Source organism: Gobius niger (assembly GCF_951799975.1).
Source record: "Gobius niger genome assembly, chromosome: 1".
In the NCBI taxonomy this organism is placed as follows: domain Eukaryota; kingdom Metazoa; phylum Chordata; class Actinopteri; order Gobiiformes; family Gobiidae; genus Gobius; species Gobius niger.
The window spans coordinates 45,383,301-45,407,988 of NC_136852.1; the positions used below are offsets into that span (position 1 = coordinate 45,383,301).

The 24,688-nt window shown below is 40.8% G+C and overlaps 1 protein-coding gene across 1 annotated transcript in view; it reads left to right on the plus strand.

Moving 5' to 3' along the window:
* The window catches only part of nsmfb (NMDA receptor synaptonuclear signaling and neuronal migration factor b), an 85,384-nt gene that overhangs the window by 35,019 nt on the left and 25,677 nt on the right, over positions 1-24,688 (plus strand). The window contains exons 7-13 of the mRNA XM_079572533.1: positions 1,731-1,820; positions 3,141-3,268; positions 4,080-4,163; positions 4,584-4,617; positions 6,516-6,586; positions 8,533-8,612; positions 9,342-9,444. Of these exons, the coding sequence (XP_079428659.1) occupies positions 1,731-1,820; positions 3,141-3,268; positions 4,080-4,163; positions 4,584-4,617; positions 6,516-6,586; positions 8,533-8,612; positions 9,342-9,444 (590 nt within the window). The remainder of the gene's footprint in view (positions 1-1,730; positions 1,821-3,140; positions 3,269-4,079; positions 4,164-4,583; positions 4,618-6,515; positions 6,587-8,532; positions 8,613-9,341; positions 9,445-24,688) is intronic.

Here is a 24,688-nt window from a genome sequence, read left to right on the forward strand (position 1 = left end):
CGTGAGTGCTCATTGATTTGATTTTCATGCTGCTATTATAGTGGGACCCTCTCGGCATTTCAATAGACTTTCATTACAGTCGACCCAAGGCTGGAGGCTCGGACTGGCTCTTTGCATGTTGATGAACACTGTGCATCGCTTTTATTCGCTCTAGTTTTTAACACAATTCATTTCGAGATCTTACAGTCATGCATTTGCGGACTGTCACAAGGGGAGCCATCTCTTTCCTAAGACATTCTTGTTATAAATGAATGCAGTGGTTTTCACGGCTTTACTTATGTGTGAAAGACTGACTACACTGATTTATTAAGCCCCTCCTTTTGTATCGACCTGTTTACTGTATCTTTGAGTAATTGTTGAAATAAGTGGCTTCTAGGAATTAGCTCAGTTTATGTATGAGTGACATAGATCTTAATGGTAGTGAAAATATGAATGAGCCGCCACATGACTATTGATTGGTGTGGCATAATTACAGTGCAGTGTGTATGTCCAATTTCCATTTATACCTTTCTTCAGTTTGAACAAAGTGATAGAGTAATTGGTCATTACTTCAATACTTCAATACTTTCTATTGAACCTTTAAAACTCCAAAATTAGAGATGTGAAAGCTTTGCCACAGTTCAGTGGACTGTAAATTAAGAATGGACAAAGTGAATGTGGCTTTCCCCATTGTGTTCCGCGCGGGCTAACTGAAGCTCGTTCATGCTAACAACTTGGCTAGGTTTTTGGAGCCAGTTATTATTTAAAAAAGGGCGATAGAAATGAAATTTAAAAAATGGTGAAAGGGAAACAATAGATACAGACGGCAATGCGCCACACAAGGGGCAGAGAAGGAAGCAACCTCTTATGGGAATCACAATTTGTTCCCTCTTTTTTGCCATTGCTGGACTATAAACATATTTATACTTTTTTTTTTTTTTAAAGTTGAGTCAAATTCTGGTCCATGTTGATGTATTTTCACAGTAAATAGTTCAGTAGAAGCGAAAAAGCTTGTCGCTAACGTTAGCATATGTAGCAAAAAGCTTGCGTTAGCTTCCTGGTTAGCATCGTCCGTTTTTAAGGTATTCACGAGTTGTTGAACCACTTTGCTCCTCTCCATGTCTCTGTATCTGTATTTAGTAGAAAAAAAAAATCAGCATCTGTCAAAGTAATGGTGGAGAAATAAGAGAAAGCTATATTTTTTCCCCTTACAGATTCAGGAACAAGGAGGCAGTATTCAGTCCGTTCTTATTTTACAGTCTATGTGTGTACTCATTAACATCAACAAAGATAGTTAATTTACTACTACTTAAGTTTAATGGTTCTTCCTGATTAAACTAAGATTTTAGTTAGAGCCTCTGCTAAATGCATCCAGTTGAATGTTGAACTGCTTTGACCACTTATCGGTAGCACAAGTGATGATAAAAGTTACCCAAGGGCATCTGTGGCTATTCAAGCCTATGAAAAATGTCCCTTATGATGTGTTTGGATGTGTTGAAAAGCGCTACACAAGCAGATTCCCTTCCATATTTTTCAGAACCAAAAAGTATGTTATGTTTATTTTCCCTTTACACTGTTTGAGGATTCTTCACATCATTTCTCTTGTTTTTTTATGGCCCTAAACATTTGTAGAATAATGTATAAATCCATTGTGTCTTTCAACTATTACAACTGCTCCCTCCATTGCCTGTCCATCTCGTGCCGCGTTTGTATTGCCCCATTCTCATGACACGTATGTATCCATCCGTCAGCCTTCGTGGACCGCCGCGCCAAGAGCTTCAGCCGCTCCTGGAGTGACCCGACCCCCGTCAAGCCCGAATCGCTGCATGACTCCAGAGACAGTGAGTTCTCAACATCTCAGCACTACAGGACGTTAACTTTTGTGCAGTGTGGGATGGTAACACTTAGGGGTTGATTTAATTGGATTTTGTGAGAATGAGCTTTTGTTGTTTTTGGTTTTCTTATATAAAGTTGAGGTATCGCTTTTGATTAAGGTGTGCTCATTAAGTTTTAAGGGTAAGGGTTAAGCTCAGGGTTAGGCTAAGGGATGAATAAGCGTATTATTAATGACCTATTAGTATGTTAACAGATAAAAGTATATTAAGCAGTTGTGTTAATGTTATGTTAATACTTTACAAGCATATTATTAATGCTTATTAATACCTTTACTTATTTACAATAAGACCTTACCTTTACAATAAGACTGTGAAGTAACGCCGACTGTAACAAGTGAATTTCTCCTTTGTGAGATGAATAAAGGTTTATCTTATCTTATCTTATCTTATCTTATCTTAATACTTCATGAGCACACCTTAATATAAAGCGTTGCCAAACTCCATCTTATTTCAAGTAAATTTATATCTATTATGTATGGAATGAGTGGAATGAGACTTGTTGACAACAAGGCCTATTGCAAAGAATATTATATACAGAACCTGCTTCACAACTACCACAAAAGACTCCAAGCTGTCATTGACAGTCTTTGAGGAACTGGGGTGTCTACATTTTTCAACATCTTTCTGAATCTTTTAGTCTTTTATTTTGTTTTGATGATTTGAAATGAGTTCACACATTTTTTTCACAATAAATGGCTTCACAACATCACTGACCATGAGTGAAAAAAACATGTTTTTTATGTTTTCATTCATATTCTTTGAGAAATGCCCCCCCAAAAAAATCCACCAGGGTTTGTAAACTTATTGGCACAACTGTATTTTTCTTTTTGTTTTACTTACTCAAATCAGGGGCAAATAAACTTTTGAGAAAACATTTTCGCACCTAAATAATTGGTATTGTATCCAGAATTATGCAGAAAATGTGAAATGATAGTAATGTGTCTTCCGTCGAGTGCCTGTTTGTCCAATCTGTCCATTGTAAACCCATTTGTGTTTTTATGTCTGCCCATCTGCTTGTTGCTTCACATCTGTGGCTGTGGCCTGTCTCGTCTCGTCTCTGTCTGATTCGTTTGCGTTCTCATGGAAAGAATGAAATGTGCAAACAGAATCAAGTATATACCACCTGTTCCATGTGTAATTAAACAAGGTTTAACCAGGTCGAAGCACTACAGTATAGGCCACACCTACACCAAAAACAGACTAAAATAGACCATAAACATCTGTTGCTTTGTTTCTTTCCCTGCATTACTTTTATCTCTTTATCAGGTGGGGACTTGCAGACCTCCACGGGCACTCTGGACGAGGCGCTCGGTCAGGACGAGGACTGGGAGGAGGAGAGGGAGCAGGAGAGAGTGGCCTGCGAAGGAGACGACTTCATACCACCCAAAATCATGGTGAGAATCGAGACATTTGCGTAACGCTTTGGATGACAAATGAAAAACATTCTTGTCTTTTTATATAAAACTTTACAAGTGAGCAAAGTAAAATAGTTGGAGACTACTTGGTCACAGAGATGTCAAAGACGTCCCCTGGCAATAAGGCGGGTCTCCAGGTAGTCTTGGTGAAAACACACAGGTTTGATTTCAGCTGAGTTTCAGTGTGTTCCCCGAGAGGTCTACGTGGTCTCTTTGTTGTCCTCAACTTGTGAGACGTTTCTGTGACATCTCTGCAATGTCTGACCGGGTCTCTTTGAGATCTCCCTGGTATCCGACTCGGGTCAGAGACATTGCGGGGACATCACAGAAACGTCTCACAAATTGAGGACATCAAATAGTATTCGCGACACGATTGCTTGTGACCCCGTAGACCACTCAGAGACCATGTGGAGACCACATGGGAACTTGAAGCCTCCATGCTGTCTCTGCTGAAATCAAACCAGCTTGTTTTCACCGACACTACCTGGAGACTCGCCTTATCACAAGGGGACATCTCCGTGACCAGTGGCAACTAGTCTCTAACTAGTCTCCAGACAGGTGAGATAGGCCCTTAAGAATTTGAGGGGACTGCCGTATTATAATGTGGCTAGTCTTTCAACTCTGTATCCTAATAATGTCATCCTAAGTCTAATTCATTTTTAGATGAACGTCGTTGTTTCCTTGTTAACTGTAAACCGCACGTCTCTGGGCAGTGTGTTTGCTGAGTTTGTGAAAGTGCGTTTGCCCCGGTGTCTGACCTCAGCGCTGCTGTGCTTTGATTTGTTGACAGCTCATTTCGTCCAAAGTCCCAAAGGCTGAGTATGTTCCCAACATCATCCGCCGGGACGACCCCTCCATCATCCCCATACTCTATGTAAGTGGCCGTGGCAACGCTAAAACACCTGCACTCACAATACCGTTCAATATGGCGTCACAGCAGGCCACCGACAGAAACATTCTGGTTAAAAATGTTTACCACTTATTTATGTCTAATACTATTTTAACTATTTCAAGCTATTCATGACTGCTATTTCTACTCATGGAACATGTATTTTTGCGTTTTTGTATGTCATTTCTCCTCCAAATGTGCCCAAAATAAATAAAGAATTTTCTAAGCATAATATCACACCACTACTGTAAACTGGCCTCATTCTTCACTCTCTCGCAGTATGAGCAACTTTTATTAATATCTGTGAAATGACTTTTGCACCTGCGTAGCAAAAAAGCAGGATTTCCACTATCTATTCATTCACTCAATGGAGAATTCACGCTGTTCTTACTTTTCTATTCTTAGGACCACGAACACGCCACTTTTGACGACATTCTCGGTGAGTGTGGCACGACCAGCGTTTCTCTAACCTGAGTGTGAATTGCAGAGGTGCAGTCTGCCCCGGGGGGGAAATGCGTCACTGTTTCCCTGTACTGTACATTACAAACTAGCAATATACAGACTTGAATTCATAGTTCTGATCTCGAGTGGCTTCTTTAGCGGGTGTGACTTCTAGATTTAAAGTGTATTTGTCCCAAACTATGGGACCAAATGTAACCCTGTGAACAATTTTGGCTGGCCCTTACGCTTTAATTGAATCACCCCAAATTGCAAGTAGTTGTGTCATCCTTTCCATCTTCATGATTAACTGATTAACTTGTTGAACTTGTATATTTTGAAATAAGACACAATTTTCTTCAGATGCACTCAAACTTATCCCATGTGTAATGTAACCATAATCAACCAAAAAGGACGAATTAGTGACAATCATAACGAGGAAGACGCTCGGATGTGTTCTGTAGGTCTTAACTTTCAAAGGAGGCCTATAGGTTGTAAATTCCAGACATTTTTTTTTTATTTGGGTAAGGCCGAACTGGAGAAAGTGTGGGGGGAGTAAGACCTTAAACATAACAATCTCTAGACTCTTAAAAAAAATGTGATACTTTACTATTGCGCACACTCTTTCTGGACTATAAGTCGCTCTGGAGTTATGGAGTAAGACGCACTAGCCAAAATATGCGTAATGAAGAAAAAAACAACAGGCTGAATAGGCATACGATATGCTAGCGTAATACATTGATGGTTAGCTACATGAAGCATAAACAACAAACTAGTTCAGATAACTATAGCATAAAAAACACACCAAACTCTCGATCTCACTACAAATCACAAAATCCATTGAAATCCATTGCCTTGGCAACTACCTGGGCACGGAGGCGTCACTGCACTGTTGACAAGCCTCTCCCGGCAGCACGTTTTTCAGGCTCTCATTTGTGAACACATTCCTCTTATTGTGGCTATTAAGCTTTTAGCCCGTGATTGGCTTTGTTTTGTTTTCTTCTCGCTTTCTTTCTGCTGCTCGATTAGCCTGCAGTGCCCTCTAGTGGCAAGTGAAATTATATACTTGAGTCTAAAAAAAAGAGGTAAAAAATTACATATTAATCGCTCCGGAGTATAAGACACACCCCCTGACAAACTATGAAAAAAAGTGTGACTTATAGTCGGGAAAATACGGTATGCAAGATTGATACAAGCATGGAGTGAATCTATTCCATTTCCCAAAGCCCTACTTTGTATTGGCCATATAGATATCTACATAGATAGGTCAGTCAGTCTATTACAAAAGTAACAAGTTAAAAAATATATATATTTTATCAAGGAATATAACATATTACTGAAACAAAATATGGGAATATATTAGTCATTACAATTCAAGTAACTCGAGTTACAAGTGTATTTAAATGTATGAACAAAAAAATGCCCCCAAATAAAATGCAACAAATGAAGTTGGACACTGGTGTATAAGATCTTCAGTTGTGTGAAGTTAACGTTGACTGCACTTTTGCTCGGTGGCATTATTACTTTTTTCAGTTTATATTTTGCCAAAAGTAACTCAAAGTAGTGTAACTCAGCTACATTTTTGAAACAGTAATATGTAATACAAACATATCACATTTTTAAAGCTCTAACTACTAATATAGAATATATTACAATTTTGAAGTAACTTGCCCAACACTGATCAATACCCAAACAAGTGTGGATGGAGAAGCGTGAGGGCATCCCATTGGTAAATTATTTAACTTAGATGTGAAGCAACATATTGAAACAGTTCAGAAATCTGTACAGTCATTGACCTAATAAACATTCAGATCATATTTTCTTTGTAATGTCTTGAGTTTGGAGAATTTGGAGAATGGTCTGTTTCTGCATGGGTTAAAAATACACCCCTTTTTGCAGAGGAGGTCGAGAAGAAGCTCACAGCCTACAGGAAGGGCTGCCGGATCTGGAACATGCTCATCTTTTGTCAGGTGAGTGATGCCAATCAACTCCTCTCACAGAGACGTTACTGGGTCAGGCCGGCCATTGCACAGTCTATTTTTTTTTTTACTTTTTTGTCTGCTGCCGAGGCGGGATGGGGTGGGGGAGGGGAGGGAGAGCACATTTAATGGATTGAGAGATGATTGAGTGAGCAGCAAAGTTAAGAGACTGCCATTGACGCGACTATATGTTTAAACCATAGTAGAAATTAAAGGGGCTTTTGAGGAAAAAAATGTGTCCAGGACCTTTCGCGCTGATTGGATACAACATTATTTGGCAGATGTTGTTCTTTCCAAACCCTGGCTATGCAGATCAAGTGTGGGCACAAAACAAACTTTTTAAATGAGTGGGAGGACACACGCAGAGAAGGGAGCAGACAGAGCGTAGTAGTTCCATCCATGCGCCTCATTATCAGGAGAATGTCAAACTGACGCGATCCGCCTGCCCACCTGAGCGTCTCTCTTCTCACTTAATGCCATTTCAACATAATGAGCGAGAGTCTGAACCGAAAGGGAAAGAGCAGTGGAAGCCGGCCACTGCAGCAAACATGGGCGCAGACATGACCATAAAGTTGCAAAACAGTTATTAATCTCCCAGTGTAGGGCTATTTGAAGGGCACTCTGAGTGTAGTAGGTGCAGATCAGCCAAGTGGAAGCTTTCCAGAACGTGTCTACTGTCCTTAATGAGTGACTACTGTATTGCCTTGTTGATATATGACTATTGGTGGAGCATTTTGGAAAGGCAAAGTTACTATTATTATTAGATTACGTGACTTTAATCTTTCCCTAATGATGAAAAGTGCTGTAATGAATTGACACAATTGGCAAAGATGGAAAAAGGAGTCGGTCTACAAAAACAAATTGACATTTAAAGCAGTACTAAGTAACTTGTTTATCTTAATATATCCTTTTCGTAGTCCCTCTAGGGGTAATACAAGTGTTCATGGGATGATTGTGGGGTCTTTCATCTCCCCCCGGTGTCTTTGGTCAGAAAACCACACTTACAACATTCCCTGCTCCGACCCAGGGGAAAGCTAACTGCGGGCTAGCGCACTTAAACAGTTTTACAGCCAAGTTTGAGTGAAAAAAAAAGATCTCCATTGTGTAATGTATTGCAAGTTTTCTGTCATTTTATGTTTTCATGTAAAAAAAAAAGGCATTTTGTGCATAGAAATGGCCAAAATTGCCGACATTTTCTAGCCTGGCTAACACCAGACTAAAATCACAAGTGATATTTAGTCTGGGGACCACCAATTCATTTTCTCGTAGGAGAGGTGTGGTTTACGATCGTCCATAGTTGTTTATTGGGCGATACGGAAAAAAAAAAAAAGTCTATCATGCGTCTGCACGAGGCCACAGCCAATCGTATCATCGTATGAGATGACGTATGACGTACCCGCTGTAAACCTTTGAGCTAAATTATTTAGAACAAGGTCTAAAGCTTGATCGAAAAATACCAACATACCAACCACCGTGTCTGCTGCTGTCATGTTGGATCCGTAAATAAACTTTTTTTTTTTTTTATCCGTAAATAAACTACAAGCTTCCGTGCGTCATCGTCTTGCGTCCCTTCCTCGCTCTGTGATTGGTTCCCAAATCCACCGGAAAATTTCGGCCATGGTCCCCAGGCTGTTGTGCAGTTCGAAATAATTCGAGCGCACACAGCAGCATGGTGTTAGCCAGGTTAGACATTTTCAGCAACGAAATCTAAAAATATGGATAGACCCAAATTTCAATTTATGGTTTTATATTGTTGACATATTAGTAACAAAGATTTTGGATCCTGTTTAGTTTGTGAATAAGCATCACTGGACTTGTTCTGACTCGTTCTGCGTGCAAAGTGTGTTCATCATGGCGCCATAGATCTCCTTTAGAAAACAAAACTGCTGAGGAACCCAAAGGATTGTTGATCAGCTGTTTTTCGACTGTTTTTCCAGGGAGGACCAGGACACCTTTACCTGCTGAAGAACAAAGTGGCCACATTTGCTAAAGTGGAAAAGGAAGAAGACATGATCCAGTAAGACGTGCACGTTTTTCTATATAAGCCTTATATAAAGTGTTCTTTGTAATCATGGGTTGAATGTAGGGCTGCTCGATTATTGAAAAAATAATAATCACGATTATTTTTGTCATAATTGAAATCACGATTATTTGTTGCCTTTAAAAAAAAGTATCTTTACTTTATTTATTTATTTATTAATCAAAACACTACACTACACTTTGTGTTTTCTGGACAGTCATAAAAGTACAAATGATTTCAAGTACACCTTGATTAAAGAGAGGTCCCTGTTTCACACCTGCCCCCAGCTGGCCCGCCCTCACACCTGCGCAAGTAAACTAAGCAGTGCGGCCTGATGACATCATCACACAGCGCTGTTTGTTTTTTCATGTCAGGCAAAAGCATGAGCCATGGCAGGTGAAAAGCGAAGGGAAAACAATCCCAGCGGCCTAAAATAATGCAAGTCTGCTTTGAAAAAATAAAAAATGGCCAAAGAAAAAAATAAAAAATAAAATAAAATTTGAAAAAGAAACAATATATATAATCGATTTTTTTTGCGATGCTAATTCTGTAATCGTTTACCGTTGTAATCGAAATTGTAATCGAATTTCTATTAATTGCACAGCCCTAGTTGAATGTCTTTGGTTTAAACCATTTATAACTTGCCAATATAGATATTTTTTTCTGACTTTTTTCTAGTTTCAGGACATTATTTCTTTAACGTTTGTCATTTGGTTGCGTTTGTAGGTTTTGGCGGCGGCTGAGCAGACTGATGAGCAAACTGAACCCAGAGCCAAACGTGATCCATATTATGGGATGTTACGTCCTGGGCAGCGCCAACGGAGAAAAGGTATGTCTTCTCTTCCCGGAGACTTTTGGTGTGATGCACTTTGCCGTAAAATGGATACTACAGAATTTGTTTGGAACATTGCACAGATTATTGCAAAGTTAAAAAGTCTTAATAATTGGCATAAAAAGTGCTGGAATCGCTTTCCTCATGATTATAGCATACTGTTGTTGTGTCTTCATGTGTTTGCTGTAAGGAAGGTACTTAAGCATACTGTTCTGTTTTATTGCCTTAATGTATGGTGCAGCCCTTGTGAGGAAACTCCTGTTGTGGGCTATACAAAACCATTGATGATATAAGCTATTTCTACTGTGAGTTACAACATATTGTAGGGTATGAGGGTTTATTAATCAATTAATTTGTTTATTAATTAATTAATAAGTTGTAGATTAGCCTTAAAATTTAACGGGGCACCAGTTCGGAGAGCGAACAAAATAAAAGTAAAGAATAGGAGGCTAAACTACAGATTTATCTGAAGGAAGTGAGGTCTTGGACGTACACATGGACCCTTAGTCTGAATAATAAACACAGACATTACCAAAGCAAACTGTGGTTTATGGAGGTTTAATGATCAAAATCAATTAACAGACGGCATTAAATATTAAAGTGCAAACAGAATAACCTAGAAGGCTAACAGGATGAATAATCAGATAAAATGTTCTAAAATTGTATCTGAAAGTCAGTAAGGTGGTTATGTGAGTCTTATTGAGCTAGGTCTGTGAGATACGCTTACGACCGTGAGAAAGGTTTTCCACGCCAACTGTGGTCCGGCGATCCAAAGTTCTGGTGTCCGACGGCCTGTTTGGTCGTGGTCTCTCGGGTGGCAATTCTCAAGTTGATGCAGGCGAGGGGGTCTCTCTCCAGCTCCTCGGGGCCTTGGGGTTTGGATTGACCAGCTAGACTCAAATTGGTTTCGCTGAAAGCTCAGCGATCAAAAATGTTGTTGTCTTGTAGGAAAAATGCAAATGTTCTTCAAAAGAAGTAACTGGTAGTTACAAAATCACGTCAACTGACGGGCTCAAACTTAAAGTTCTTGTGGTCCATCTGAGACAAAGGAGAGGTCAGAGTTCAGCGGGGGATGTTAGCCATGTGCTCATCCTGCCGTCTCTTTCTCCTCCTCCTTCCAACTCAACTCAGAAGCGCGTTTTAAAAAGAAGAGCAAGGGTAAGGGAAGTTTCTGGCTATTTCTCCTTCCTTTATACCAAAGGGGGCGGCCCCTTTTTCTCCGTGGATTCGACCAATCGGTCGAATTCAGTCCGTAACTCGATATGACGATCCCAAGTGGGAATGTCTTTGGGAGAGAATTCAAGAAATACATTTCTATTGCGATAAACACATTAACAACTTCACAACTTTCCAAACAACATTTCGACAGTATGTTTGTACATTGCGTCTTTGTTGACCTGGGGAAGAATTCATCATTAGAACAGATTGGTTGAGTTCATTCTCACTGTCCATGAATTGAAGAATTGGCTTATTACTCAAATCGGATGTTTGAGATTCAGTCTTTAGTCCAATTCGAAGGTCAATACAGAGTTCTCATTTCTGGTTGTGAGGGTTAGGATAGATCGTCACAGTCTTTTTCTTGTCCCGAACTGTGTTCAATCTGGTAGGCCATTCACAAGAGTGAAGACGCGTCTTGAAGTGGGGGTTTTGGTTATCTCTGGAATGCGGTAACCACGGTGAAGAGGGCAATAGGTCACCCACATGCTACAGTCCCCCCTTCGTGGCAGGCTCCACCCTACGGCGGAGGTTGGCACGCCATTGCCGTGATGTGATGGGATGGCCGTTGACTGAAGACGATGCCCGATGTCCATTGACACAGAGTTGGCTCAGGAGTTTGCTAACCGTGTGGCAATATTAGGCTAAATGTGTGTAGCAATAGGCAAGTGTGTTTACAGACTAGGTTTAGTCTTACGTGTTTGTTGCTGTGGCTACAATGTTAGCTAGAAGCTATTTGTGTTGCATTGTGTGCAACTATGCACGACTTAAGTCCTAAGGGTTCAGGTTTGACACCTAAATTTGGAAAAGCGGTAGAAGCGCTAAATTTACTGAGGCGGTCCATTGAAAAACAAGGTCTCTAGAGTTGCTGATATCTAAGGCTGCGAGTTCACCAAGATTTCCTTTACAACAAAAGATTTTGCAAAATGGATTGAAGAGTCTTAAGCAATACTTGAGCATTGACAACTGACTACTGATTGAATTGTACTCTGTTGTTCAGAGTTTAACTGCAGTCAAACTGAAAACAAAGCCTCAATGGTTATGACAGCATGCATAGAGGATAGCAGAGGTTAGTGAAAAGTTTAAAGTAGCTCCCCCCTTTGGTTAGAGAAGGAATTGCTATTGAAAAACTTTAGTGATTGCTATTGACACTGAATAGACTGGCTAGTGTCTATTTACAAACAGGAGCTGTGTTTCCTGTTTATTTACAAGTGTGCATCTGGAGCACCAAGTTCATCTGTCCAGTGGACTAGATGTTTTGTTTCAGAGCTTGGAGGCAGTTGCGATAACTTACCTTGTTCCCTGATAACTTACCATGCCATACTGGTTTGGTAATGGCAGGTGTTAAGTGTCTCTGCTTTTGGAGATCGTTCTGTTTGTCTCCAAACATTTGGTTTGTGGGCTTTACCCATTTCTTCAGACCTGATGTCTGACATTGGCTGCAGGTTGACCTGTTAATCGTGCCTTTATCATATGCATTTGTATATGCATGTGGGCAGCAGGATTCCTTTTGCCTTATTTCTCGCATTGTCTGAGTGCCTTTGTGGGCCGACAGAGAGGATTTATGTGCTTGAGCCAGCGCTACCCCCCTGTGGTTCGGGTGCACCATGAGCATAAGAGAAGTGAGTGTGTCCGGGCCAGGCTGGATCCGTTGGCGGGACCAAAGGCCGAAAACATGAGGTAAGGATCGTTCACAAGCAGTGTCTGTGTTAGGGACGACATTGGAGAAGGCATCAGACCGAGGTGAGGCAAGGTCTGATAAGTGTGAGCAGGGAAGCTCAGAAAGGGTGGAGGAGGGGGTTGAGGTGGCCAATGAGGCAGCGTGAGGGGCCACAATAGAAGATAGGGTGGGAAGGGTGGGAAAAGGCTGAACAGAACCTGGCTGGGTGAGTTGGGGTTCTAGGCTAGCCTTTAACGCGTTGTCATCAACGACTGCCTGCTTGGATAAGATCTTCAATGAACTTTGAAGTTCATTGTTTTGTCTGGGGTCACAAGGGTGACCTTGAGTCTTCTCTGGGTGCATTTGTGGACAGTTCAGCTCAGGTAGAACTGTGTCCTTGTACAAGAAGTTGGTTTGGGGTCTCCAGACGTTATTCTGAGACTGAGTTGGGTCAGAACCTGACTTCTTGTGTTTGTAGTCCTTATGTTTTGGGACAGGTGTATGTGTTAGAGTGGCACACTGAAAGATCTCACCATAGTTTCCTGGATGTGAGAAAGGCCAAGGTTTCAGCACCTGTGCATAGAGTATTGATTCTTTGAAATCAATAAGAGGCTCAAATCGATTGAGGAGATCCTTTCCGATAAGGAGAGGCATCATATCAAGTGGAGACACAAAGAATGGATGGACCACTGTCATCGGTCCAATTGTCAAGCGAATGTACGCCATTTCTGTGAATGCAGTTTGAATGTCTGCATATGGCTGGATTTCAAGGAAGCAAGAGTGAAGATTTATTTTTCTTCTTTTATGTTGTAGTGCTTCCTGAATTTCACTAAAAAGAGAGGTTGACATTATGCTGACGTCAGCACCTGTGTCAAGCATTGCTTCCTCTTGGAGAGCATTCTCAATAGTGGTTGGCATGTAAAATTTTCCAGCCAAACCTTTTTCAGTGAGATTACACAGAAAACGTTTGAAAGGTTGTTTAATTGACATTTTATCACAGCTCTGATGGATTAAAGAGGCTAATGAGGATAGCTCAGCTTTACCATCATTGTCTGGAGTCTGTTCAATAAAAGTGTCATTTTCATCACTGAAGTGAGTCAGATCAGCTGAGCTGTCAAGTTCACTGACTTGGTTTTGAAAGCCATGATTCTGATTTCTTTCAGGTTCTCCTGACGAGAAGAATTGAGAATTTTTGTGTATTCGGAGATGCTTTGTGCTATCCCGATTTTCTCTGTTCTTACTGTGATGAGTGTAGTGACCCCCCTTTTGGAGATGCTGCTTTGTTTGGCACTGTTTGCCATAGGTGGGGTTTTGCCTACACTCAAGTTCAGGGCTGGAGAGCAGCGTTTGCTTATGCTTCTCATTTGTCTGTTGACATTGAGCCGGTTTTACTTCATTTCTGCGTTTCTTTTCTGGAGAAGAACGCATGTTTGAACTGCTTGACTTGCAGTTTTGTGTTCTTATCTGTTGTGAGTTCTTTAACTCGAGATTAAGAACTAGGGAAAGTTCTGGATGTTTTATCATCGATTGTTTGTGTTTCATGAAAGCACGCATCGCTAGTTCACGAAGCTGGTAGCTCGTTTGAGTAGCGGGATCTGCGGTGATGCCAAGGTGGTACTTTGTTGTGGGATGAAGATTTAGAACAAAAAGTGTTTTAAAGTGGAGATTTTCCTCCATCTCAAGTTCATTCGAACTGAAGTAAGCATCACGCAGTCTGCAGTAATAAGCCTGTGGAGACTCTTGTCGAGTCTGCTTCACATTTAAGGCTGCAGTTAGGCCACTAGTCAGGCAGTTTGAGAACTCTTTTGTGAGAGCTTGGCAAAGGCGACCATAGTCTGCCTTTGTGTGACACGCCTGTCTATCAATGAAACTTCCCACATTTCTACTTGAAGTAAACCTGATTAGGTAAATTCTATCTTCTGCCGTAGAGTCTGGAAATCTACGCAGGTAAAAGTCAATGTCATTTAAGTAGGTGCTTGTGTCGTTAGCACCATCAGACTTGGGATCAAAGCGAATGACATGTTGTGCAATTCTGTCAAGATCTTTGATTGGAACACGATATCCACGCTCAAACTCACCAGTGGAGATCTCGACGGGATCGTTTGTTTCCTGTGAAGCATAACATTGATCAGGTGGCTCAGAGATGAGCCTGTCCAACCGCTGCAGGTGCGGTGGCTTGGGGTTCAATGTTAAAGCAGGTGGGGGAGAAAAGTCCCTTAAGAACTTATTTGTTTTCTCCTGAAGTGTTCCCAGGGGATACACTTGAGATCTCACTCCTTGTTCAGGAGGATCTTCTTGCTCTCTTTTAAAGCTCTTTTCTTCCTCACTGATCGTGCGCCGTAGCGTCGTGTGATCTATTTTAATCTGAGCTGCTGTAAGCTGGCTCTGAATGTGAGTTAGTTTTGTTTTGTCCTTTTCTTGGTTTTCTTGGAGAATCAAAATTTCCGATTTTAAATCTCTTACCTCTAGGGTGGCTTTATTGAGAAGGCACTCAGACCTGTTAAGGTTCTGAGTCGTCCTGTCTAGCTCAGCATGGGCTGTCACTAGCTCCTCTTCTCGTTCCGAGAGGGTTCTGCTAGTTTTGTCAAGTTCTGAATCTGCAAATTTCAGTTCTTGCTCTTGCTCGAAGAGTTTTTGTCCTACCTCTTGATGTTGGTTTTCTAGATGTTTAGTTTCTTTGTCATTCATAAGCTTTGCATTCTCTTCTTGGAGAGAGGCATTTTGTGATGCAAGTTCATCATTTTGTCTCCTTGTGTCTGTCAGTACTTCTTGTGTTTGTTTAAGTTGTAAATGCATTGCAACTGCCATTTTAGCTAACAATGTCAGATTCTCCTCTTGTTTTCCTGTAAGTGATGTTATACTTACCAAAGATGTAATTATGGATTCAAGTTCAGAGGGATCTGTTCCCTGCATTTTGTCTACACAGTCAAGGACGTCTCCCTGGCCTGGTCTGCAGACAGCGGCGAGGTTCTCTAGTTCTCTCGGAGGCATGTTGCTTTATCAAAAACTCAGACAACTTTAAAGTCTGACTTGACCTTCTGTGGGTCTCAATGAAACAAACCAGTTTTAATTGTGCTTAACTAAAACCAGGGTTGATAGATGGAATGAAGCAAGACATGAAAGGAGAATGGGACAAAATGAATGAGAAGAAAGGACATGGACATTTTGGAGAGTGATTATTGAATTAAAATCAAATTAATTAATTAAATTCAATATCAAAATTTGACTTAACTGATTGATGACTGTCCAGCAGTCAGTCAGTTAAAATTGATTTCAAGAGGTGGATGAAAATTCACTAAGTTTTACTTAGAGAGGGTAAATTTGAATTGAGCCCTTTAGCTTAAAAATTGTAAAATTTTATGCGTTACAATTTGAGATTGCAATTTAAATTGCAAGGCTGAGCATTGGTCTAGATAAAGGCAAATAAGAGCTTGTAGTGTGGCCACAAAACAAGTCATTAAGTTAGACTCAATCAGAAAAGACCAGTTAAAGCCGAAGACAAGTGTTAGTCTTGAGAAGGAAGAACAGTACAGTAACTGTTAAAGATGGAAAAGGACAATGTTTTGGCTTTATTTTCAATAAAACAACAGTAAACTAAGGTACAACTGAATGTTTTTATAGTTTAAGTTTTATTGTCTAAGTTACTCAAGTAAAGCTTACTTACTTGGAAGAGAGCGTTGTGATCAAAGCTCACTTAAAATCACTTCTGCCTCTGTCTCCTCCTTCACGGTAGGGGGCAGAGATAGTGGCACAGCCTTCGGTAGGCGGGCTCTAAGGAAGTGATGTCATTAAGACCGGCCCACTCTGGGGGATGATTGACTCATTCTGGCGCCAAGGGCCAGGGGTGAAACATCTCCTTGACCAGAGCTGTAGGGAGGGGGGTCTTATCTGTTTCCGCTCCTGATGAGGGGAGAACAGTTTAACACCAATGCAGTTTAAAGTTACAATTTCTGGAAAACTCGCAGACAAATTATATTACTTACTGCAAAATACAGGTAATTTTTAATACTGGAAAATTCGCAGCTATTAAAATTTGGTTACCTTAAGGCCTTTGAGAATTGTGCTTTTGATAGCACAAAGAGAACATGCATGTTTTAAAAATCACATTTAAAGTAATGTGCTGCGACCTGTAAACGGTAGCATTGAGAAAGAGTTGCGCAGAGAGTTTTGTTTTCAACACCTTTAAAAATGCATTTTTCTTTCTTTTTCAACAACTTTTTTATAAGATTGAACCTCAAAGTTTGCTTTGGAATGATCAGTGATCATTAATAACAGATAGAGTTTATGACGGCTCACACGGGGGCGCCAAATAGATATAATGCTCGCACGGGCGGCATCAGATTAATGAATTAACAGAGTAACCTAGAAGGCTAACAGGATGAATAATCAGATAAAATGTTCTAAAATTGTATCTGAAAGTCAGTAAGGTGGTTATGTGAGTCTTATTGAGCTAGGTCTGTGAGATACGCTTACGACCGTGAGAAAGGTTTTTCACGCCAACTGTGGTCCGGCGATCCAAAGTTCTGGTGTCCGACGGCCTGTTTGGTCGTGGTCTCTCGGGTGGCAATTCTCAAGTTGATGCAGGCGAGGGGGTCTCTCTCCAGCTCCTCGGGGCCTTGGGGTTTGGATTGACCAGCTAGACTCAAATTGGTTTCGCTGAAAGCTCAGCGATCAAAAATGTTGTTGTCTTGTAGGAAAAATGCAAATGTTCTTCAAAAGAAGTAACTGGTAGTTACAAAATCACGTCAACTGACGGGCTCAAACTTAAAGTTCTTGTGGTCCATCTGAGACAAAGGAGAGGTCAGAGTTCAGCGGGGGATGTTAGCCATGTGCTCATCCTGCCGTCTCTTTCTCCTCCTCCTTCCAACTCAACTCAGAAGCGCGTTTTAAAAAGAAGAGCAAGGGTAAGGGAAGTTTCTGGCTATTTCTCCTTCCTTTATACCAAAGGGGGCGGCCCCTTTTTCTCCGTGGATTCGACCAATCGGTCGAATTCAGTCCGTAACTCGATATGACGATCCCAAGTGGGAATGTCTTTGGGAGAGAATTCAAGAAATACATTTCTATTGCGATAAACACATTAACAACTTCACAACTTTCCAAACAACATTTCGACAGTATGTTTGTACATTGCGTCTTTGTTGACCTGGGGAAGAATTCATCATTAGAACAGATTGGTTGAGTTCATTCTCACTGTCCATGAATTGAAGAATTGGCTTATTACTCAAATCGGATGTTTGAGATTCAGTCTTTAGTCCAATTCGAAGGTCAATACAGAGTTCTCATTTCTGGTTGTGAGGGTTAGGATAGATCGTCACAGTCTTTTTCTTGTCCCGAACTGTGTTCAATCTGGTAGGCCATTCACAAGAGTGAAGACGCGTCTTGAAGTGGGGGTTTTGGTTATCTCTGGAATGCGGTAACCACGGTGAAGAGGGCAATAGGTCACCCACATGCTACAATATTTTCTTTATCACTCTCTTATGGCTGGTGTGTACACTGTATGAGTTTTTTTTTGTCTTATAAGATTTTTAGATGTCACATTGCCCGACGTGGGGATTGTGAAATCGTGAGCTGCACTCTTCTCCACTGTGCGAGTGTTCAAAGAGACAATCGTAGCTGTAATCAAAGTTTTGTCGTAGCAGTTTTAAGGCTTCAGAAGGCGTGTCTTTAGCTGAGCGCAACATGCTAGCGGGGTTTATTTCCGCAGAAAAGTCCTGAGAAGAAAGTCCTGTAAACTGCAGAGTCAGACCCGTTCATGCCTGGCCTCTGTTGCCTGTGACTCTGGCGGAGTGCGGTGTGTGCTGATATGTTGTCGATCCTCTCTGCGGCGAGAGGATGGCTCACTCTACGACTAGAGTTCCAAAATATCAGACCTGACCTATAAAAAACCTGAAACAGAGTAGTTTCACTTCCTGATTTTCCACACAATCTCCCCATAAACCCATCCCACCCACCCCCTCTTCTTGCTCCCCTTTGCTGCTCAGCTGTTTCAATAACAAGGGGCTGTAGTGAAGCCGTGGCAAGTGATTTTACATTGTGATGAGCTTGAAACACAACTCCAGTTCTACTTTTGATGAGATGCATTGTAACATGGAAACAGCTCTTAAAAGTTAGAGAAATTACATAATTTAAGATGCCATTTGTCATCTCATCTTACTAAAACAAGACTGAAAACACATATTTTTCCGACCCGGTTGAACCACTATCATTTCTTTCAATGTTAAAAAGGGAAGTGATTGCCATTTTTGACAGAGTGACAGATCAGTATCCAGAGATGTTTTAAAGAGACACTAAATAAATCCTCCTAATTTTCCTTTTTCTCTTGACACACACCACGCTCTAATAACTGTGAACTTAAAAAAAAGAGAAAAGAAGCAAGGATGAAGGGGGGACAATAATGAAACAATTTTGTAAAATGAACCACTTTGTTGGAGTTTGACCTCCTCCTGTAGAGCGGCTCACAGGAGGAGGGATGATCCTGTCAGCGCCGCTCTGGCGTAGGCGGGGGGCAGGCGGAGCAGGGCGGGCTCTGACACTTCAGAGAATAGACAAATCGAACAGCTTGACAAGTAGAGCAAGGAAGATCACTCTGCCCCATTTTTGCCGTTACCTAATCCGTCCGGTGACCTCTTATGGCACTGAACCTTTTTACATGCTCTGTTTTATAAAATCTTTTTCATATTCTTCTATCTATCTATCTATCTATCTATCTATCTATCTATCTATCTATCTATCTATCTATCTATCTATCTATCTATCTATCTATCTATCTACATGGATGTGTTAACGTGTGTGTAATGTTTATGTTGTTTTCTTTATATGTAAATTTGGCAACAGTTGGATGTAAGATAATCATTTTTGTTGGGTCTTAGGTTTAATACATGAAGAATTGCTCGATTTGCACTGCACTTTATACAAAACCATTAAACTTTATGGCATGTAATAAAATGGAAATTGCATGTTTTTTTTCTTTTTTTTTCTTCTTTTTTTTCTTCGATACATTTACAAAGGATATAAACATATAAGGAAAAAAATAGCATGGTCATTTTAAGGAAAAGGGGGATAACACATTTTGCAATGTTTCCAATTTATTACTAGAGATGGACCCATCTGTTGGGAAAAAATACAGTATTGGGTGTGTATTCCAAATGTCCAGTATTGAACTGTCTTTTTATGCTCTCATTTTGAAAAGTTAGTTTTAACTTCTGCAAATGCACTTTTGAAGGGCCCTGTACCCCGGGTTGGGAAAACACTGATCTAAAGTAATGAAAAATATTATCCATCGCTGGAGTGGCCAAGTATTTGTAATTTAGTTCATGAAATGCTGTTAGAGAATATACAATATTGCAAGATACTTCAGCCAGCAACATAGCAACAGAACATTATACATTATTATAGCATTATTATTCTGTGATTTGTCGCACAACATGACATTCCATCTTATTTTACTGACACAAATGACACATTGTGACAGTTAACACATTGGAAAAAAATGTTTGCAGAAAATATTTCACTCTAAGGCCCAGACCAACACTGCTGATGGTGAGGAAGAGTGAATGTGGCACAGCTGGATGATAGAGCGGAGCGATGGTGCAATCATAAATGTCTTAGGAGATGGGAATGATGAAATACTGCTTACCCGGTTGGATTTACACTGGATTTTAGTGAGCTACAGGGTACCAGCTTATTCTATATAAATACTAGTTTCATTGTGTAAATCGTATAGACGTTTTGACATTCTACAACATTGTGTGACTTACATTTGCTTTTGACATTGCTAGGATCCTGGTTGAATTGACATATTAGTACAACCTCATATTATTTTCCCCATTCATCATCTGACCACTGCGATCACTTTATATTCTCTGATATTATGGGCTGTTAGACTGAAGGGAAAGAGTCAGTCTTGTCCTTATTCAGTATCATTCTGAGGTCCAGGTCGAGCTGACCCAATCTTGTTCGACCAGTCCTAGAGAGGGCTTAAAGGATGTCTCTTGCGTGAGCTGTGAATGAGAAAGAAGCCAAAATGTAGTTCAGAATGGATAAAAACGGACGTGTCCTGACCTGATCCATGTTCTTTCAGAGGAAACGGGGCCATTGTGCCCACAACCTTCCTCAAAACAAACTTCTTTGCAGCACATTGTCTCCTTTTGCATCTGAGGAAAACATCAAACTTGTGTTGTTGGCTTTATGTTAAAACAGATACAAACCAACAGGATTTACAAGTTTCTCTTTTACTAGAAAATGTTCTGTTCACTATTAAAGGCATTCAATTATACATCTTTCTCCTCGACATCTCTCTCTACACCCCTCCAAAAGTGAAGGCCGCTGCGTGAGTTCAAAAACCCTTCCTTTAGGCCAAGTTTCACAGATGACTTTCGGGCATGACATATTGATACATTCAGCTGCTGACTTTGACACAACAAAAGGCGCCAATGGAGCGTTTCCAATACTCAGCACTTTCCCCTCCTCGCACCTGAACCACCTCTAAGCTCTCAAAATAAGAAGTTAACCAACGAACCATGCATTTCATAACATTGGACAAGCTGCATCTTTGCACTTCAATCTTTGTTCACATTTAAAAGCAGGGTTACTCAGAAATGTGTGGTTGAAGTAAAACATTACTAAGGTTTTAGATGACAGAATTTTGGTCAATGGTCAAAAGCTCAAACGTTTTCTGCTAAAATCTTGGACCACATAGCACATCATACTAGAGAGCGTGGCCAAGGGAGGGGGAAGGAAGTCAGTTGTGGAAATCATTATTTTTGTACTCTTAGACATTTATGCGATGTTTAGCCACATTGCTCCTCTCCACATCTCTGTATCTTTATCTGGTAGAAAATACATCCATAATTCAGTATTTGTTAAAGTAGAAGTGGAGTGATAAGTAGAATAAGTAGTTCCTGGAACTAGAAAACTTGAATACAGACAGTTACGATCATGTTAGGGGACGTTGCCAAAGGAGGAGGAAGGAAGTCCCTTTTTGGACATTTTCTTATGGAATATAAGTACATTTAGCACACACAAATAATGTCAAGTCAAAATCAGGTCTTTATCAATGGTGAACACAGCAGTTCGTCAACTAGACGTTAAGAAACGGCACTCTAAGTTAGCCGTTATCTTATAGCATGAAGCTAACAACAGGATTACGGTTGGGATTCTTCGTTGCGTATGTATTTATGGGCTGTTGAACCTCTTTGCTCCTCTCCACATCTCTGTATCTTTTTTTGGTAGATAATGCATCCATAATTCAACATGTGTTAAAGTAGGAGGTGGAGTAATAGAATTAAAAGGAGAATCGGTGTTCGATCCTAACGTTAGAGTCCGTTAGCTTGTCAATACATCGATCATATTTAGGTGAGGTCAAAGCCTAGTTAAAAATCATTAATGAATTTACAGACATTTTGAGATTTTACTTCAGATAGAAGTTAGTGTCTAAAAGTGTCCTGAGCTAAATGCGAACTCAAATTCAGTTAAATTTCTGCTTTTTTTGGGGGTTGGATTCACATCCAATGGCGACTAAAAATCTTATTATACGTTGATGATAAAAAAAACAAGAAATGGACAAAACATACATCCCCATACGTTAGTATTGTGCCCGTCTTCCTTTGTCATTTGTATGGGGGATGGAACATTGAATTTAAATAAGGTTCAGGATTCGACAGCTAACAAAATGTGTGCATTGGGAGGAATAGACTCTGAGAGCTAAAAGCATTTCTGGGATTCCTATGAGAAAATTGTCAACTCGATGTAAAAAAAAAACAGAAAAAGTAACTTGAAGTTAGATGTTAGTTTATAGCAGAAAGCTAACATTAGCATTATGGTTAGCATTCTCAATTATTTATGTGTTTATAGAGTGTTGAACCACGTTGGTCCTCTCCACGTCTCTGTATCTTTATCTGATAGAAAATACATCCACAATTCAGTATTTGTTGAAGTAGAGGTGGAGTAATAGAATAAAGATTTGTTCTTTTTCCTCTTTGTTTTTCCCCCGAATGTGGGCGTTCCCGAAGATGCCGTCTGTATCTATGCTGGGACCAGACCCCCTTGGCCAATCTGCAGCGCATTAGACGGCAACAAGTTGAATGCCATAACATGCAGCGTGGGTTTGGGTTTAGGCGTCAGGCACTTGGTGAAAAGTGCTGAGTTCCAGATAATGTTGGGATAATCTTTCGTGTAGTGCACCGTGGCCATCCCTCCTCCACACACGCTCTGTGCTGATTCTCTCGTGTGAGGTTCACCGGCACATGCCCACACACTGAAATATTCATGTCTCACGCGACCTCCGCGGCTCACGCTCCATTACGCCGACACAGCCTCAGCCCTCCGTGTGATGCTGGACTAACCCTGTCCTCACAAGCAACCACAAAATCAATGTTGTACAGGAATGTGAGGGGATGTTAGAGGGTGCACGTCTCTCAGTGAAGATGCAAATGGAAAACTGTAGGAAGAATGATAGTAAAATTGGACTAAATGATGCTAAATGTGACATGTCACGCACAATTGTGGCTTGAAAATGTTATTTGTTTTTATCAAATGCAGGTTTTAATCAATTGCTCTGAACTGTAAGCTACCAGTGGTATTGGAAAGAAGAACAATCTTTAAAAATGCCAATTATCTTCTAGCTCTGTCTACGAGAGTTCATTGTTTTTTAGATCAATGCTGCATTGGCTATTTAGTTTCCACCAGTGCCTTATCCAACAAGTATACAATTAAATCTATTCACATATTTATGGTTCTGTTTGTGACCAGACTGGGGCCAATCAATGTCTCTAAAGAGGCGCCTCCAACCAGTGGCTCGCTTTTCAGATAGAAGCTTGTTGACACTAATCTTGCTCTTTGCTATGTCTGCTAAATTGCTTGTTTTGCAAAGTGTTAAAACACTTTAATAGTTTCCTCAACCGTTTAGAGCACACTTTGCGTCCCTGCTGTTCATTGAATCATGAATTCTAATTGTGTTGAATTGCCATCTCTACCATTCAGTTTGACTGGTTTAGATCTGATGTGGACTGGTTAAAATCAGGTGTGCACTGGTTTAGATCAGGTGTGGACTGGTTTAGATCCGGTTTGGACTGGTTAAAATCAGGTGTGGAATGGTTTAGATCAGGTTTGGACTGGTTTAGATCCGGTTTGGACTGGTTTAGATCTGGTGTGCACTGGTTTAGATCTGGTGTGGACTGGTTTAGATCTGGTGTGGACTGGTTTAGATCCGGTTTGGACTGGTTTAGATCTGGTGTGCACTGGTTTAGATCTGGTGTGGACTGGTTTAGATCATGTTTAGACTGGTTTAGATCAGGTTTGTACTGGTTTAAATCCAGTGTGGACTGGTTTAGATTAGGTGTGCACTGGTTAAAATCAGGTGTGGACTGGTTTAGATCCGGTGTGGACTGGTTTAGATCCGGTTTGGACTGTTTTAGATCAGGTTTGTACTGGTTTAGATCAGGTGTGCACTGGTTAAAATCAGGTGTGGACTGGTTTAGATCCGGTTTGGACTGGTTTAGATCTGGTGTGCACTGGTTTAGATCTGGTGTGGACTGGTTTAGATCATGTTTAGACTGGTTTAGATCAGGTTTGTACTGGTTTAAATCCAGTGTGGACTGGTTTAGATTAGGTGTGCACTGGTTAAAATCAGGTGTGGACTGGTTTAGATCCGGTGTGGACTGGTTTAGATCCGGTTTGGACTGTTTTAGATCAGGTTTGTACTGGTTTAGATCAGGTGTGCACTGGTTAAAATCAGGTGTGGACTGGTTTAGATCCGGTTTGGACTGGTTTAGATCTGGTGTGGACTGGTTTAGATCCGGTTTGGACTGGTTTAGATCTGGTGTGCACTGGTTTAGATCAGGTGTGGACTGGTTTAGATCCGGTTTGGACTGGTTTAGATCTGGTGTGCACTGGTTTAGATCAGGTGTGGACTGGTTAAAATCAGGTTTGTACTGGTTTAGATCTGGTGTGCACTGGTTTAGATCTGGTGTGCACTGGTTTAGATCTGGTGTGGACTGGTTTAGATCTGGTGTGGACTGGTTTAGATCCGGTTTGGACTGGTTTAGATCTGGTGTGCACTGGTTTAGATCTGGTGTGGACTGGTTTAGATCTGGTGTGGACTGGTTTAGATCATGTTTAGACTGGTTTAGATCAGGTTTGTACTGGTTTAAATCCAGTGTGGACTGGTTTAGATCAGGTGTGCACTGGTTAAAATCAGGTGTGCACTGGTTTAGATCAGGTGTGGACTGGTTTAGATCCGGTTTGGACTGGTTTAGATCTGGTGTGCACTGCTTTAGATCAGGTGTGCACTGGTTAAAATCAGGTGTGGACTGGTTTAGATCCGGTGTGGACTGGTTTAGATCCGGTTTGGACTGTTTTAGATCAGGT